This window comes from Rhamphochromis longiceps, linkage group LG4, assembly GCF_057381845.1.
Source record: "Rhamphochromis longiceps isolate RC_006_pf linkage group LG4, R_longiceps_female_GT1.1, whole genome shotgun sequence".
Taxonomy (NCBI): domain Eukaryota; kingdom Metazoa; phylum Chordata; class Actinopteri; order Cichliformes; family Cichlidae; genus Rhamphochromis; species Rhamphochromis longiceps.
Window position 1 is genome coordinate 4003760 of NC_140560.1, and position 12997 is coordinate 4016756.

The 12997-nt window shown below is 40.1% G+C and overlaps 1 protein-coding gene across 1 annotated transcript in view; it reads right to left on the reverse strand.

Annotated features, from left to right (window-relative positions):
- Positions 1-1903: 1903 nt before the first annotated feature.
- The window catches only part of LOC146670841 (uncharacterized), a 41696-nt gene continuing 30602 nt past the window's right edge, over positions 1904-12997 (reverse strand). The window contains exons 9-14 of the mRNA XM_085402940.1: positions 10467-10850; positions 7279-7296; positions 6833-6930; positions 5268-5309; positions 4994-5041; positions 1904-3373 (exon numbers count right to left, since the gene is read on the reverse strand). Coding sequence (XP_085259066.1) covers positions 3323-3373; positions 4994-5041; positions 5268-5309; positions 6833-6930; positions 7279-7296; positions 10467-10850 — 641 coding nt within the window. The 3' untranslated portion in view covers positions 1904-3322. The remainder of the gene's footprint in view (positions 3374-4993; positions 5042-5267; positions 5310-6832; positions 6931-7278; positions 7297-10466; positions 10851-12997) is intronic.

Genomic DNA, 12997 nt, shown 5'->3' on the forward strand with positions numbered 1-12997 from the left:
ACTGACCCATTGCTGTGTCAATAAAAGCGCAAAAACTAAGAGTGCTTTTGCTGTCTTAATTTAAGATGAATTCCCTTATTTTTAGTAGCTTTTTGAAGAGATGGTGTCTTATTCTCAGGAATTTTTGCTGATTATTGTTCTCAGAGTCGAAACATAATTCTTATAGTTAGCTCAATCAAGAAAGAAACAATTCAGTTTTAAGAAAATTTGTCCTATAGTAAGGTGTTTTTTTTATGTGAAAAATCTAAATTAAGGTGTAGAATCTTAAAGTAAGCAAATAATTCTTGAAAACAGCTTGTTCAAGAAAGCATAATACTCATTTTAGGTACATATTTTCTAAATATCAAAGTGTCTTTTACTTATAATAAGTCACATTTTCTTCAAATAAGCATACATTTTAGACAATTTTGTCTAGTTAAAAGGCATATGGCAGTTAGATTAATTTGCTAGTTTTAAGAATTCTAGTCAAGCAACTTTTGCTTACCCCATTGGCAGATTTTTTTTGCTCAAAACAAGAAAATTTTGTCAGATTTAAGAATATTTAGCGTGTTTCAAGTATAGCTGTTTTTGCAGTGCAGCCATTGACCAAATTTAGGCTTACTGATACATTTGGGTGAAACCAACCATTCCAATGTAAGGAACAAACACCCACCGATATATAAATAAAGACCAGGGCAGTCACAGAGCTGCGAGTCTCAGAGCCCTCACTCTCAGTGCGAGTGCTCTGTGCTGCCCTTGTATACAAGTAAAACTGTGTTTCTCCTCTCTGATTCTCAACTGAAAAAGTGTTTAAGAATGCATCTCTTGACAGTCTCTTATATATAATACATTTATACATACAGTGTCAAAGGAACCTGTCTTTGAATGAAGATTTAAGGTGACAGGAAATATAAATAAATACTGAAGCTCAGTATTTGAAACAGAGTTCATTCACTGCTGTAATAACTAATAATGATTGAAATAATAACTTATTATATTTGCATCACCAAAGTGAGATGACTTTAGTCTCATGAACAACATTAGCTAATTGTTATTTACTAGCTAATCTTAAATGATTGTTCAGTACAGAAGTGAAGCCCAATAATCATGATTTCACAGTCCTGTGGTCTCAGCCTCAGATACTTATCAAATCAAAGCTCATGTAGAAACAAACAAACAAATGAACAAAAGATTTTCTCCTTTATTTCTGTCAAACAAAGCTGTATGAAACGTTTCCAGCTGTTAGTGTCATGGTTGCTAGGCAACCTGGGCAGCGCAACGGAGGCTAGACCATCCCATTTCAGAAGCCTTGCACTTCCAGCCTTAGCAGTCTTTGAGTACGCGGCCCGTGTGGACCGTCAAGGCTGCGTACTTTAAGGCTGCAGACCCTGAATTGGGATACAGCCAACATGTCCTGAAGTTCTCCAGAGGCCTGGTAATGAACTAATCACGTGATTCAGGTGTGTTGACCCAGGGTGAGATCTAAAACTCAGGGGTTTGGGAAGCGCATCTGTAACCGGAAGGTCGCCAGTTCGATCCCCGGGCTCTCTGTCCTGGTCGTTGTGTCCTTCACCTGCCACCTACTGGTGTTGGCCAGAGGGGCCGATGGCGCGATATGGCAGCCTCGCTTCTGTCAGTCTGCCCCAGGGCAGCTGTGGCTACAACCGTAGCTGCCTCCACCAGTGTGTGAATGTGAGAGTGAATGAATAGTGGCATTGTAAAGCGCTTTGGGTGCCTTGAAAAGCACTATATAAATCCAATCCATTATTATTATTATTATTATTAAAACCTGCAGGGACACCGGCCCTTGTGGACGGGGTTTGGGGACCCCTGGTATAGATGAATCCTTAATGTGACTGTTTCAATTAAAGAAATGTTTTTGTTTGATTTTTCTTTTTTATTCATTTCTTATTTATTACTTGGTTTTAAATATAGCTTTTTATACACTTTACAAGTCTGGCTCCTGTGCTCAGATATGTTCACCGGGTCCGTTCTATTATCTGCTTACATTTTTCTCTTTTCAGTCTGGACATTTTTGTTCCACACCAAGGAGTATGTATGGGAATCATAGATGCTTGTCTAAACTCACATCTACACATTCAAAAACAAAACAAAAAAACTCCTACTCAGTCTCTATTACAAACACAATAAATAAAGTGGTTGGCTTAAAAAATATATAAAAATAAAAATTTTTACATAAACAAAAACTAAAATATATTCCACAAATGCATCAAAAGCCAAAAACTGAAAACACAGAACAATGTCTACAGTCTTCCATATGTGAGGGACAGATATGTGGGATAATTACACATACACAAGAGTGGACCAAGTAAAGCGCTATACAAATACAGACCATTTACCATATATAAGAGTGAAATAACGTGACAGTATGAAAATGAAAACGTGCAGAGAAGACCGCTTTTTTCACATCTCTTTGTTTTTGCAGTGATTTATGAAAATAATAAAAGCATTGCGGTAGGTAATTTTCTATTTATACTTCCATGAAACACAAACACATTCGATGGATGTATGAGGACTGTACAGTGAGAACTTATCTAGAACAACTGTTAACAGATAAGATCACATTTTAGGGGTAAAACTAGCACAGCTGGCTTAGAAAAAGGTAAAAGTTCAATTTTTTATGGTGGCTTCGCTTAATGTGCATTGTGCAATAAAAAAATAATAATATTTAATTTTTTTTAGGCACTTTTAGCTTTTCAGCTGAAGCTTTATCACAACATACTTAATACATACAAGGAATAGAAAAAAAGCCACCAAACCTTTCCCCAAATATGCACACATGAACAGAGGCAATTAGTCCATTAGCCATAAAAACGTAACTTTTTTCTTTTGCAGTCGCACTAAATATAGTAGTCTGCACAGTGGAACACTTGAACACACAGAGACACACACATATATATGTTTACTGACTACATGCATAATCTGTGTCTTTGTGTTTAAAATTATTCTAAATATGACAAAAAACCAACTCGTTATTGTTCGTGTTAAAACAGATTTTCTGCAGTGCACTTCTTCTGGTAAGACTTTGGTCACTTAAAACCAGCACAGCAGTAAAACATTTTGCATGAGGCGGACAGAAAACAATCTTGATGTGCGACTGCAGAGCAGTTACATGAACAGGCATGCTGCGGCTTGTTTGGTCCCACTCTTCTTCACATTGGAAGCTTATCCACCTTTGGGCGCAGAGGCCTTCACAGACCACCTTTACTTCACCTGGACTGTGTAAGTCCAGATCTGTGTAAGGCAGATCCTCGTATCCAGATTTATCCAGATTCTCAGCAGCTCAGAACTTCTAATGGTGTGTTCTATTTGGGCAAGGGCTTTAAATTATGGTGTTTTCAGGTGAATTTATGATGATGGAACTCTCGGGCGTCTGTATGACAAAGAGAAAGAGAAAAGCACTTAGTCAAGTGTGTGCTTGACTGGCGAAACGCATGGCTGATAATTTTTAATGGAGGTTTCTGTGGCAGAGTGACTGTAGTCAGCTCTTATCAGTCCCAAAGATCTGACTGAGTAGTCCATATCTTTGGGTAAGCTTTCAAATGGAGCATCCTGGGCTGTGTATTTGAACTGTGATCTTTTCCCAAAACCTGAGTAGTTTTCTTGCTTAGACCTCCATGTATCAGACAATACAATAGAGATAGAGGTAGTCAGTAAGTGAAAGTACATTTAAAATAAAAAGTCCAAAAGACATGCTTCAAACTAAATGACTGCGTTGAAAGTCTTTTTCACACCGTGATTTCTTTGGACTGTTATAAAAGCGTACATCTTTTATAACTTTATGAAAACAAGTATTTGGTGCACAAGTTTGAATTTATTTTGGACTTTCTCTAATCCGCACTGTGTCAGAATTATACATGCGTGCTCCAATATATAGATCAGCCACCCTCATTAATATTAATGTAAATGTCCTTTAGCCACATCAACCAAGTGCTTTTCATAGCCAAGAACGGTCTTATGGCTGGATATCTGAACCCTCTCCTTGACCAAACTGGTAGAGTCATTCGTGTCAAATTCTGTAGAATTTTAGCTTTAAATATCACACATACTTTACATACTACATACTGACATTTTCAGTGGCCTTTCTTGCCATCAAAATAAACCTGGATCTGTAATTTGGGACATTTAAAAAAATGTCTGCGTGCTTGCTAGTTGAAAATATGTAAAAGAAAGATATTTAAACAGACACTAGTAAAAAATAATAGTAAAAGTCAGCTTGTGATCATCTCTGATCAACAGCCTTATTAAATGCAGAGTAGTTTGGGCCCATTAGCAGGATTCATCATGTCATCACTTAAAGACCAGTTACAATAGAAACAGAGGTGAGAGTCAAGTTACAAAAAAATAAAAAGCCAGTTAAAATGAATGTGAAGTCCAAAAGACACGCATCAAACAAAATATCCGTGTTGTGTCATGTGGCCTAAATCTTTTTTCACGTCGTTGGCAAAGATGTTGTGGAAATTTGGGGACTCCTGCAGAAACCCATATTTGAACAGACTCAATAGAAAGACTTGCAAAAGTCAGCTGGTGATAATTTCTGAATGGTGTATTGCTGAATTTCACAATAATGCAAAATAAAACAGGTAGATTATTTTTCAACATGAAATTGTTAGTCACAAAAAATAAGAAAATGCTACTTTTGTCTAACGTTTTTTTAATCAGCTCCTCACAAAGGAAACTTAACCCAGTGATCTGTGCGTTTCTTCCCAGCTGAGAGAAGTCCAGTATCGAGCACATAAGCAGACACAGTTTTGTTTTGTTTTGTTTTTTTACCTACAGTTGTTGGAAAAATAGATTTTTGTAGTTACAGCTGGACCTCTGCTGACAAAAAAAAAAAAAAAAAGCACACTTAGTGGGAACAAATATCAAATCAGTCAAGGCTGTGTTTCCATTCGGGTCTTGTCTGGTCTCATCAGTCAAGGAAACCACGTGTTTGAAACATTAAGTCTTTTACAGGCACCGTTTATGAAAGTAGTAGTACAGTAAAAATTACCGTTAATAAAATGGGACCCTCTTCAACATCCCTGGGAAATGTGTTTTGCTAAAAAGAGAAGAAAATAATACTGTTAAAGCAAAAACACGCAGACCAGGGTTTAACACAAAGTTGACTCTCTACCAATGTTAAGAAACAGATAAATCACTTCTGTTGTTCTTATTAATGAAATGTAATATCTAAGTAAGACTATCAAATAACTGCAAGTTTAGTTGTATCCTAATCCTCTGTGCTTCAGTTACAGTGAGTTAGCATCCACATTCTACAAAAATACCTGCATCTCTGTCATTCTTACTTCTTCCCTCAAGTTTGGAATCTGAAGCAGAAATGAAACAGAAGCCATGGTCAACCTTCATTTCCGCATCAATGTGACAAATTTGTGCTATTACATAAAAGGTTTAACACTCTGTCATACTCATGTTCTCACAGAAACTGATTCAAATCAAAAATCTACGTGTAAAACTCTCAAGTTCCCTCGCTTGCGTGTGACTTTCAACTTGCAAGTACAAATTCGTTTAAGTCGATTGGTCTTTGGATTGTTAAATTTGTGGTTGCCATGACAATCAGAAATCAGATGAGTTTGGCTTACTCAGCTTTACTGAGCTTCAGGTCCTGGAAGGGTGATACAGTTTGAAGCTGGAGGATCTCTATATTAATATCCCATGAGGCTCATACAAGCTAGGTCCCTTAACTTTCAGTAGCTGTTGGAAAGATAAAGTTGTGCTATACCAGTCAGAAATACCATTATTACTTTAGTATTACGTTAACACAAAGTCAGGGCTCACCCGGGACCTTTGCTGTGAGTCACACGGTGCAGCATAAAGGCCCTTTTACAACAGATACGGCATGCTCTGCACTCATCGCTAACTAAGAGTGAAGGATCCAACATTTGTTGCGCTGGCCGCTGTCGTTTTTTTGCAGCAGCTCTTCGTGTACTAGATGCACCTGCTCCTTGTCGTTTCAAAACATGTACCTCTCTTACTTTATATCCTCTACAAGAATTTGTGTTGTATTATGTTGAAATGTTCAATAAAACACGTATCGCTCATTCATAATGAAGAAAGCTTTGTAACTGTCCCGACTAGTGAGGAGTCTGTTGTTTCCACAGCACTGCTCTCCCCCTGAAGTGAGCAGTTGAAAAGGCTCTGGGTCTGTATAAACACATAAACCTGTGACTCAAAAAATTTACCGAACTCAGACACGCACAAAATGTTTTCATTCGTGGTGATGAAGGAAAACACTGGCACATGAAAGGGCATTTACCCTTCAAGGGCCTGAGGCTAAGTAAAGCCCACCCATCTGTTATCCGATTGGATTGTTAAATTTGTTACATGACATTGACCGATCTGCTGAAAGGAACCGGGTCAAACTTCATAACTGCAAGTTGAAAGTCACACACAGCCTTGAGAGCAGAGTTTTACACATAGTTTTTTGCTTTGTATCTGTAGCCAGACCTCAACAAAAAAATTTGTAACTTGTGTAAATAGTTTTTACAAACTCATAAATTCTCATCTATCACAAACATAAAATTTTCAGATATTTTGGTTTACAAAGTACTCAGTCCACAACTACACATTGTGATTTACAATTGTGATTTACAAGTACAAGTACAAAAGTCTTCAATCATTTTGTTTTTCAGTGGGGTTTTTTTGTTTTTTGTTTTTTTAAACAGGAAATGTTGGTAAATTTATGGAATTACCCTCTTTTATCTGGAATTTTACACATTTATTTATTTTTATCAGCATTTGCTGTCCTGCTTTATTGTATTAAATTAAATGTGTAGTTGAACATCCTTACATCCCTGCATTAAGCAACATTCACATCTGAGCTGCCACTCACCTGCTGAATCTGGTTACGCATGTACAGATAAATTGCCATGGGGACAATGATGTTCGTCATGATAAGAACTCCTATTAAAATCTTTTGGATGTCACTTCCTGTTTGAGAAGAAGTTGAACATGTATTAATTTTCAAAGTAACACTCCCTTGATAACACATATTTATGCATGAATAAAGTTTTTAAAGTGCATGAACTATTAATTTTTGTCTTGTTTTCTATAGTGTGGCCAATCTGTAAGATTCACACATTTAATAAATATCGTACATGCTATATGGTTGTTTTAAAACAATTATGTTGAATTCTGTATTTGTTTTATCAGTTTTTGGAACCTGAAAAAGAAAATGAGGACTTGGGCTCTTTTGGAATGTCGGTACTACAACAAACTTGTCAATATACATTTTACTGAAGCAAAGAATAAATAAATAAACAAAAAACACAAGCTTACCCGTTTCTTTTTCTGAACCTATGAAAAAACAGGAAAGACTGTATGAGAACATCTGCAAACTAAACGTGTGTCGAGAGTATTGCGGTTTGTTTCTTTCAGTACATAGCTTGTTATAGAATGTTAATTATAATGCCAGTGCAATCTTGTTAATATATATAATTGTATCAACCCAAATAAACACTAAAATATTAATAAACAATAAAAATGAACTAAAACTATACAAGTGGACTTGGAGAAGGCATTCGACCGGGTATCCTGTGGGAGGTGTTGCGGGAGTATGGGGTGTCTGGCCCATTGCTACGGGCCATTCGATCCCTATACAACCGTTGCAAGAGCTTGGTTCGCATTGCTGGCAATAAGTCGGACTCGTTCCTGGTGGGTGATGGGCTCCGCCAGGGCTGCCCTTTGTCTCCGGTTCTGTTCATAATTTTTATGGACAGGATTTCTAGGCGCAGCCAAGTGGCGGAGGGCTTTCGCTTTGGTGGCCTCAGAATCTCATCTCTGATTTTTGCAGATGATGTGGTTCTGTTGGCTTCATCGGGTGAGGGCCTCCAGCTCGCACTGGAGCGGTTCGCAGCCGAGTGTGAAGCAGCGGGAATGAGGATCAGCACCTCCAAATCTGAGGCCATGGTTCTCAGCCGGAAAAGGGTGGAGTGCCCACTCCGGGTCGGGGATGAGTTCCTGCCCCAAGTGGAGGAGTTCAAGTATCTCGGGGTCTTGTTCGCAAGTGATGGGAGAAGGGAGCCGGAGATCGACAGACGGATTGGGGCTGCAGCTGCAGTAATGCGGACGCTGCACCGGTCCGTCGTGGTGAAGAGGGAGCTGAGTGTAAAAGCGAAGCTCTCAATTTACCGGTCGATCTACGTCCCTACCCTCACCTATGGCCACGAGCTGTGGGTAGTGACCGAAAGAACGAGATCGCGGATACAAGCGGCAGAAATGAGCTTCCTCCGAAGGGTGGCTGGCCTCTCCCTTAGAGATAGGGTGAGAAATTTGGCCATCCGGGAGGGGCTCAGAGTAGAGCAGCTGCTGCTCCACATCGAAAGGAGCCAGCTGAGGTGGTTCGGGCATCTGACAAGGATGCCCCCTGGGCGCCTCCTGGGTGAGGTGTTCCAGGCATGTCCCACCGGGAGGAGGCCCCGGGGCAGACCCAGGACACGCTGGAGAGATTATATCTCTCGGCTGGCCTGGGAACGCCTTGGTGTTCCCCCGGATAAGCTGGAGGAGGTGGCTGGGGAGAGGGAGGTCTGGGCCTCTTTGCTTAGGCTGCTGCCCCCACGACCCGGCCCCGGACAAAGCGGATGAAGATGGATGGATGGATAAAACTATACAAGTACAACTGCAAATTAAAGTAACTCTTAATTTCAGTATCAAAAGTATATTCAAAAAACTTACAAATTCCTCCCTGTGAACCTATGGGAGAAAGGAAAGACTATGAGTACAATCGCAAGGAACGGTTTTTAAATCAGAGTACAGCATCAAGTTAGTTAAACTGATCTGTTCAGCTGTAAGTACCAGAGGGGGGATGTGGATCAGTTTCATCTGCTTTAGTGTTAAAGAAATTGACGACTGGTGCACTACAAGGGCAGCAATGAGAGATAATGGTTTCACATGTGGGGGACACTTTTCCCTTCTCATCTTTTCTTACTGTTTGTTCACTAGTTTTGCATTTGGCTGCTGGTAGCATGAGGCGATATGGATACAGAGGTTGCACAGGCAGTTCATCTCATCCAGGATACGTGTTATTGTCAGAAGGTTTGCTGTGTCCCAGCACAATCTCAAGAGCATGGAGGAGAATCCGGGAGATAGGTTTTTACTCTAGAAGAGCTGGACAGGGACAGAGAAGATCCTTAACTCATCAGCAGGGCAGGTATCGGCTTCTTTGTGCCAGGAAGAACAAGATGAGCACTGCCAGAGCTACAAAATGACCTCCAGCAGGTCACTGGTGTGAATGTCTCTGACCACAAAATCAGGAACAGACTTCATGAGGGTGGCTTGAAGTTCTCTAGTGGGCGCTGTGCTCACTGGCCGACACTCCGGAGACTAATCATCATATCCTCCTATAAGATCTCACATCATTAGATGTTTCCAGGTCCAAACTTCTCTTCAGCTGCCAAACTCAAACAAATACTGCGGGCTTCACTGAGAGTTAAAATCTGTCTAAATTATTTCATCTTCAATATAATGATCAGTGTGGCTGCTCTACTAGATGAAACAATAAAGCTTAACATCCAGGCATCCCTTAAAAACAGGATTTATGAAATTTATGAAATATGAAATTTAACAGAGTTAGAAGTTAGCAGGGAGTTAGGGTTAGGGTAGATGGTTAGTTTCCATCTAAAGATGATACACCAGGTTCTTACTGAGGGATTTTTGAAAAATTAAAATGTACAGCTCTGCTGTCGCTTCAGACATATATAAAGACAGTAAAATAAACAGCAGTAAAGTTTGTAGGGTTACTGAAGTTAGCTCTGTAGCCAGCCACCGTTATATGCCAGCAAGCCTATGGATAGCATAATATAAACACATTATCACAGTAATGCTGGAGGATGAACAATCCCCCCCCCCCTCCCCCCAATAAAAGTGAAAAAAACAATACAAAACATCGGGTCCCTGATCACAATCACATAACAGAAAAAGGATGAAAGACGACCAAACTTCAGCCAGGAGAATACCTGATATAATCTATCCACAATACGAGGTTAGTCATTAATATACTGCTGCATGGTTTTGGATATAATATAATTCCTGATCCTCAGCTGCCATTAAGGTTTGAAAAACGGAGCTTTAAAACATGCTGCAGATGAATAGTTGTAATAAAACCTCAGAGGCCAACAGTGATTACTGACTATTTTTCAAGGCCTGTTAAAAAGAAAATAGTCTTGTTGAACACTGTGTAGTTTGCACCCAGAACCTGGACCAGGACTTGAACACAAAAGCGAATCTAAGTCCCTACCCTCACCTACAGTCATGAGCTTTGGATTGTGACTGGAAGATCGAGACTCCGAATACAAGCAGTGGTAATGAGCTTGCTCCAAAGGTGGCTGGCCTATCAGATTAGACTCTCTACTCGTCCATGTGGAGAGTTTTTCAGAATCATTGTTAAACTTAAGTTATTTATTTGAACTAAAACTATTACAATATATTTTCCATGACACATCAAATAAAGTTCTATTAACGTAACTTACGTGAATTCACCAGGAATGATGCTGCTGTTGTACTTGTTGTTGACGATGTCGTTGATGGTGCTGTTGTTTTTGTTGTTGATGCTGTGCTTGGGTTTTTTGTTGTTACTTCAATGGTTGGTGTTGCTTCGATGGCTGGTGCTGTTGATGATGTTGCGTCGATGGCTGGTCCTGTTGGTGGTGTTGCTTTAGTGGTTGGTGTTGTTGGCAGTGGTGTTGATGGTGTTGCTTCAATGGTTGGTGCTGTTGATGGTGTTGCTTCAATGGCTGGTGCTGTTGATGGTGTTGCTTCAATGGTTGGTGCTGTTGATGGTGTTGCTTCAATGGCTGGTGCTGTTGATGGTGTTGCTTCAATGGTTGGTGTTGTCGGTGAAGGTTTTGGTGGTGCTGTTGGTGGAGGTGGATTGAGTAAACACAAGAGTTTGTAGCTATTTTTTTTTCATGTGTTAATTATGTTAGCGGTCATAAAATTACATTTTTGGGGAAATTCTAGACTGTTTCCAAATTAATTATTTAAAATTCAATATCACTACTTATATTTAGTTTGAATAGAAGGGTAATTTAAAAGGCTGGTGTAAGTACTACAGAAACTGCTGATCTCCTGGGATTTGCATCTATACAGTGGGGCAAAAAAGTATTTAGTCAGCCACCGATTGTGCAAGTTCCCCCACTTAAAATAATGACAGAGGTCAGTAATTTGCACCAGAGGTACACTTCAACTGTGAGAGACAGAATGTGAAAAAAAATCCATGAATCCACATGGTAGGATTTGTAAAGAATTTATTCGTAAATTAGGGTGGAAAATAAGTATTTGGTCACCTCAAACAAGGAAAATCTCTGGCTCTCACAGACCTGTAACGTCTTCTGTAAGAAGCTTTTCTGTCCCCCACTCGTTACCTGTATGAATGGCACCTGTTTGAACTCATCATCTGTATAAAAGACACCTGTCCACAGCCTCAAACAGTCAGATTCCAAACTCCGCCATGGCCAAGACCAAAGAGCTTTCGAAGGACACCAGGAAAAGTATTGTAGACCTGCACCAGACTGGGAAGAGTGAATCTACAATAGGCAAGCAGCTTGGTGTGAAAAAATCAACTGTGGGAGCAATCATCAGAAAATGGAAGACATACAAGACCACTGATAATCTCCCTCGATCTGGGGCTCCACGCAAGATCTCATCCCGTGGGGTCAGAATGATCATGAGAACGGTGAGCAAAGATCCCAGAACCACACGGGGGGACCTGGTGAATGACCTGCAGAGAGCTGGGACCAAAGTAACAAAGGTCACCATCAGTAACACGCTACAACGGCAGGGAATCAAATCCCGCAGTGCCAGACGTGTTCCGCTGCTGAAGCCAGTGCATGTCCAGGCCCGTCTGAAGTTTGCCAGAGAGCACATGGATGATACAGCAGAGGATTGGGAGAATGTCATGTGGTCAGATGAAACCAAAGTAGAACTTTTTGGTATAAACTCAACTCGTCGTGTTTGGAGGAAGAAGAATACTGAGTTGCATCCCAAGAACACCATACCTACTGTGAAGCATGGGGGTGGAAACATCATGCTATGGGGCTGTTTTTCTGCCAAGGGGACAGGACGACTGATCCGTGTTAAGGACAGAATGAATGGGGCCATGTATCGTGAGATTTTGAGCCAAAACCTCCTTCCATCAGTGAGAACTTTGAAGATGAAACGAGGCTGGGTCTTCCAACATGACAATGATCCAAAACACACCGCCCGGGCAACAAAGGAGTGGCTCCGTAAGAAGCATTTGAAAGTCCTGGAGTGGCCTAGCCAGTCTCCAGACCTCAACCCCATAGAAAATCTGTGGCGGGAGTTGAAAGTCCGTGTTGCTCGGCGACAGCCCCAAAACATCACTGCTCTCGAGAAGATCTGCATGATGGAATGGGCCAAAATACCAGCTACTGTGTGTGCAAACCTGGTAAAGACCTATAGTAAACGTTTGACCTCTGTTATTGCCAACAAAGGTTATGTTACAAAGTATTGAGTTGTATTTTTGTTATTGACCAAATACTTATTTTCCACCCTGATTTACCAATAAACTCTTTACAAATCCTACCATGTGGATTCATGGATTTTTTTTTCACATTCTGTCTCTCACAGTTGAAGTGTACCTCTGGTGCAAATTACTGACCTCTGTCATCATTTTAGGTGGGGGAACTTGCACAGTCGGTGGCTGACTAAATACTTTTTTGCCCCACTGTAACTGTCTGTAGGGATCACAGAGAGGACCCTTCTGTGAAGGGTTGCACACTGACCAGTACATTTAAAACATGACACTGTTTTACAAATGACTGTTGTCCACTCGAAGAGACCAGATCCTTAAAAAACTAGAACTTTCTGTTACAAAATGCTTATTTAGCTATTTGACAACAGTTTGGTGTTCTCTAGCACAAAACAAAGAAAAACTTACTAACAAAACTTGAATTGTCATTGAAATGTTAATCTGAACAGATAATACTTAGTAAATATGATCAAATATGTATTTTGTCCATGTGTGAAACTCAAAGCTTCT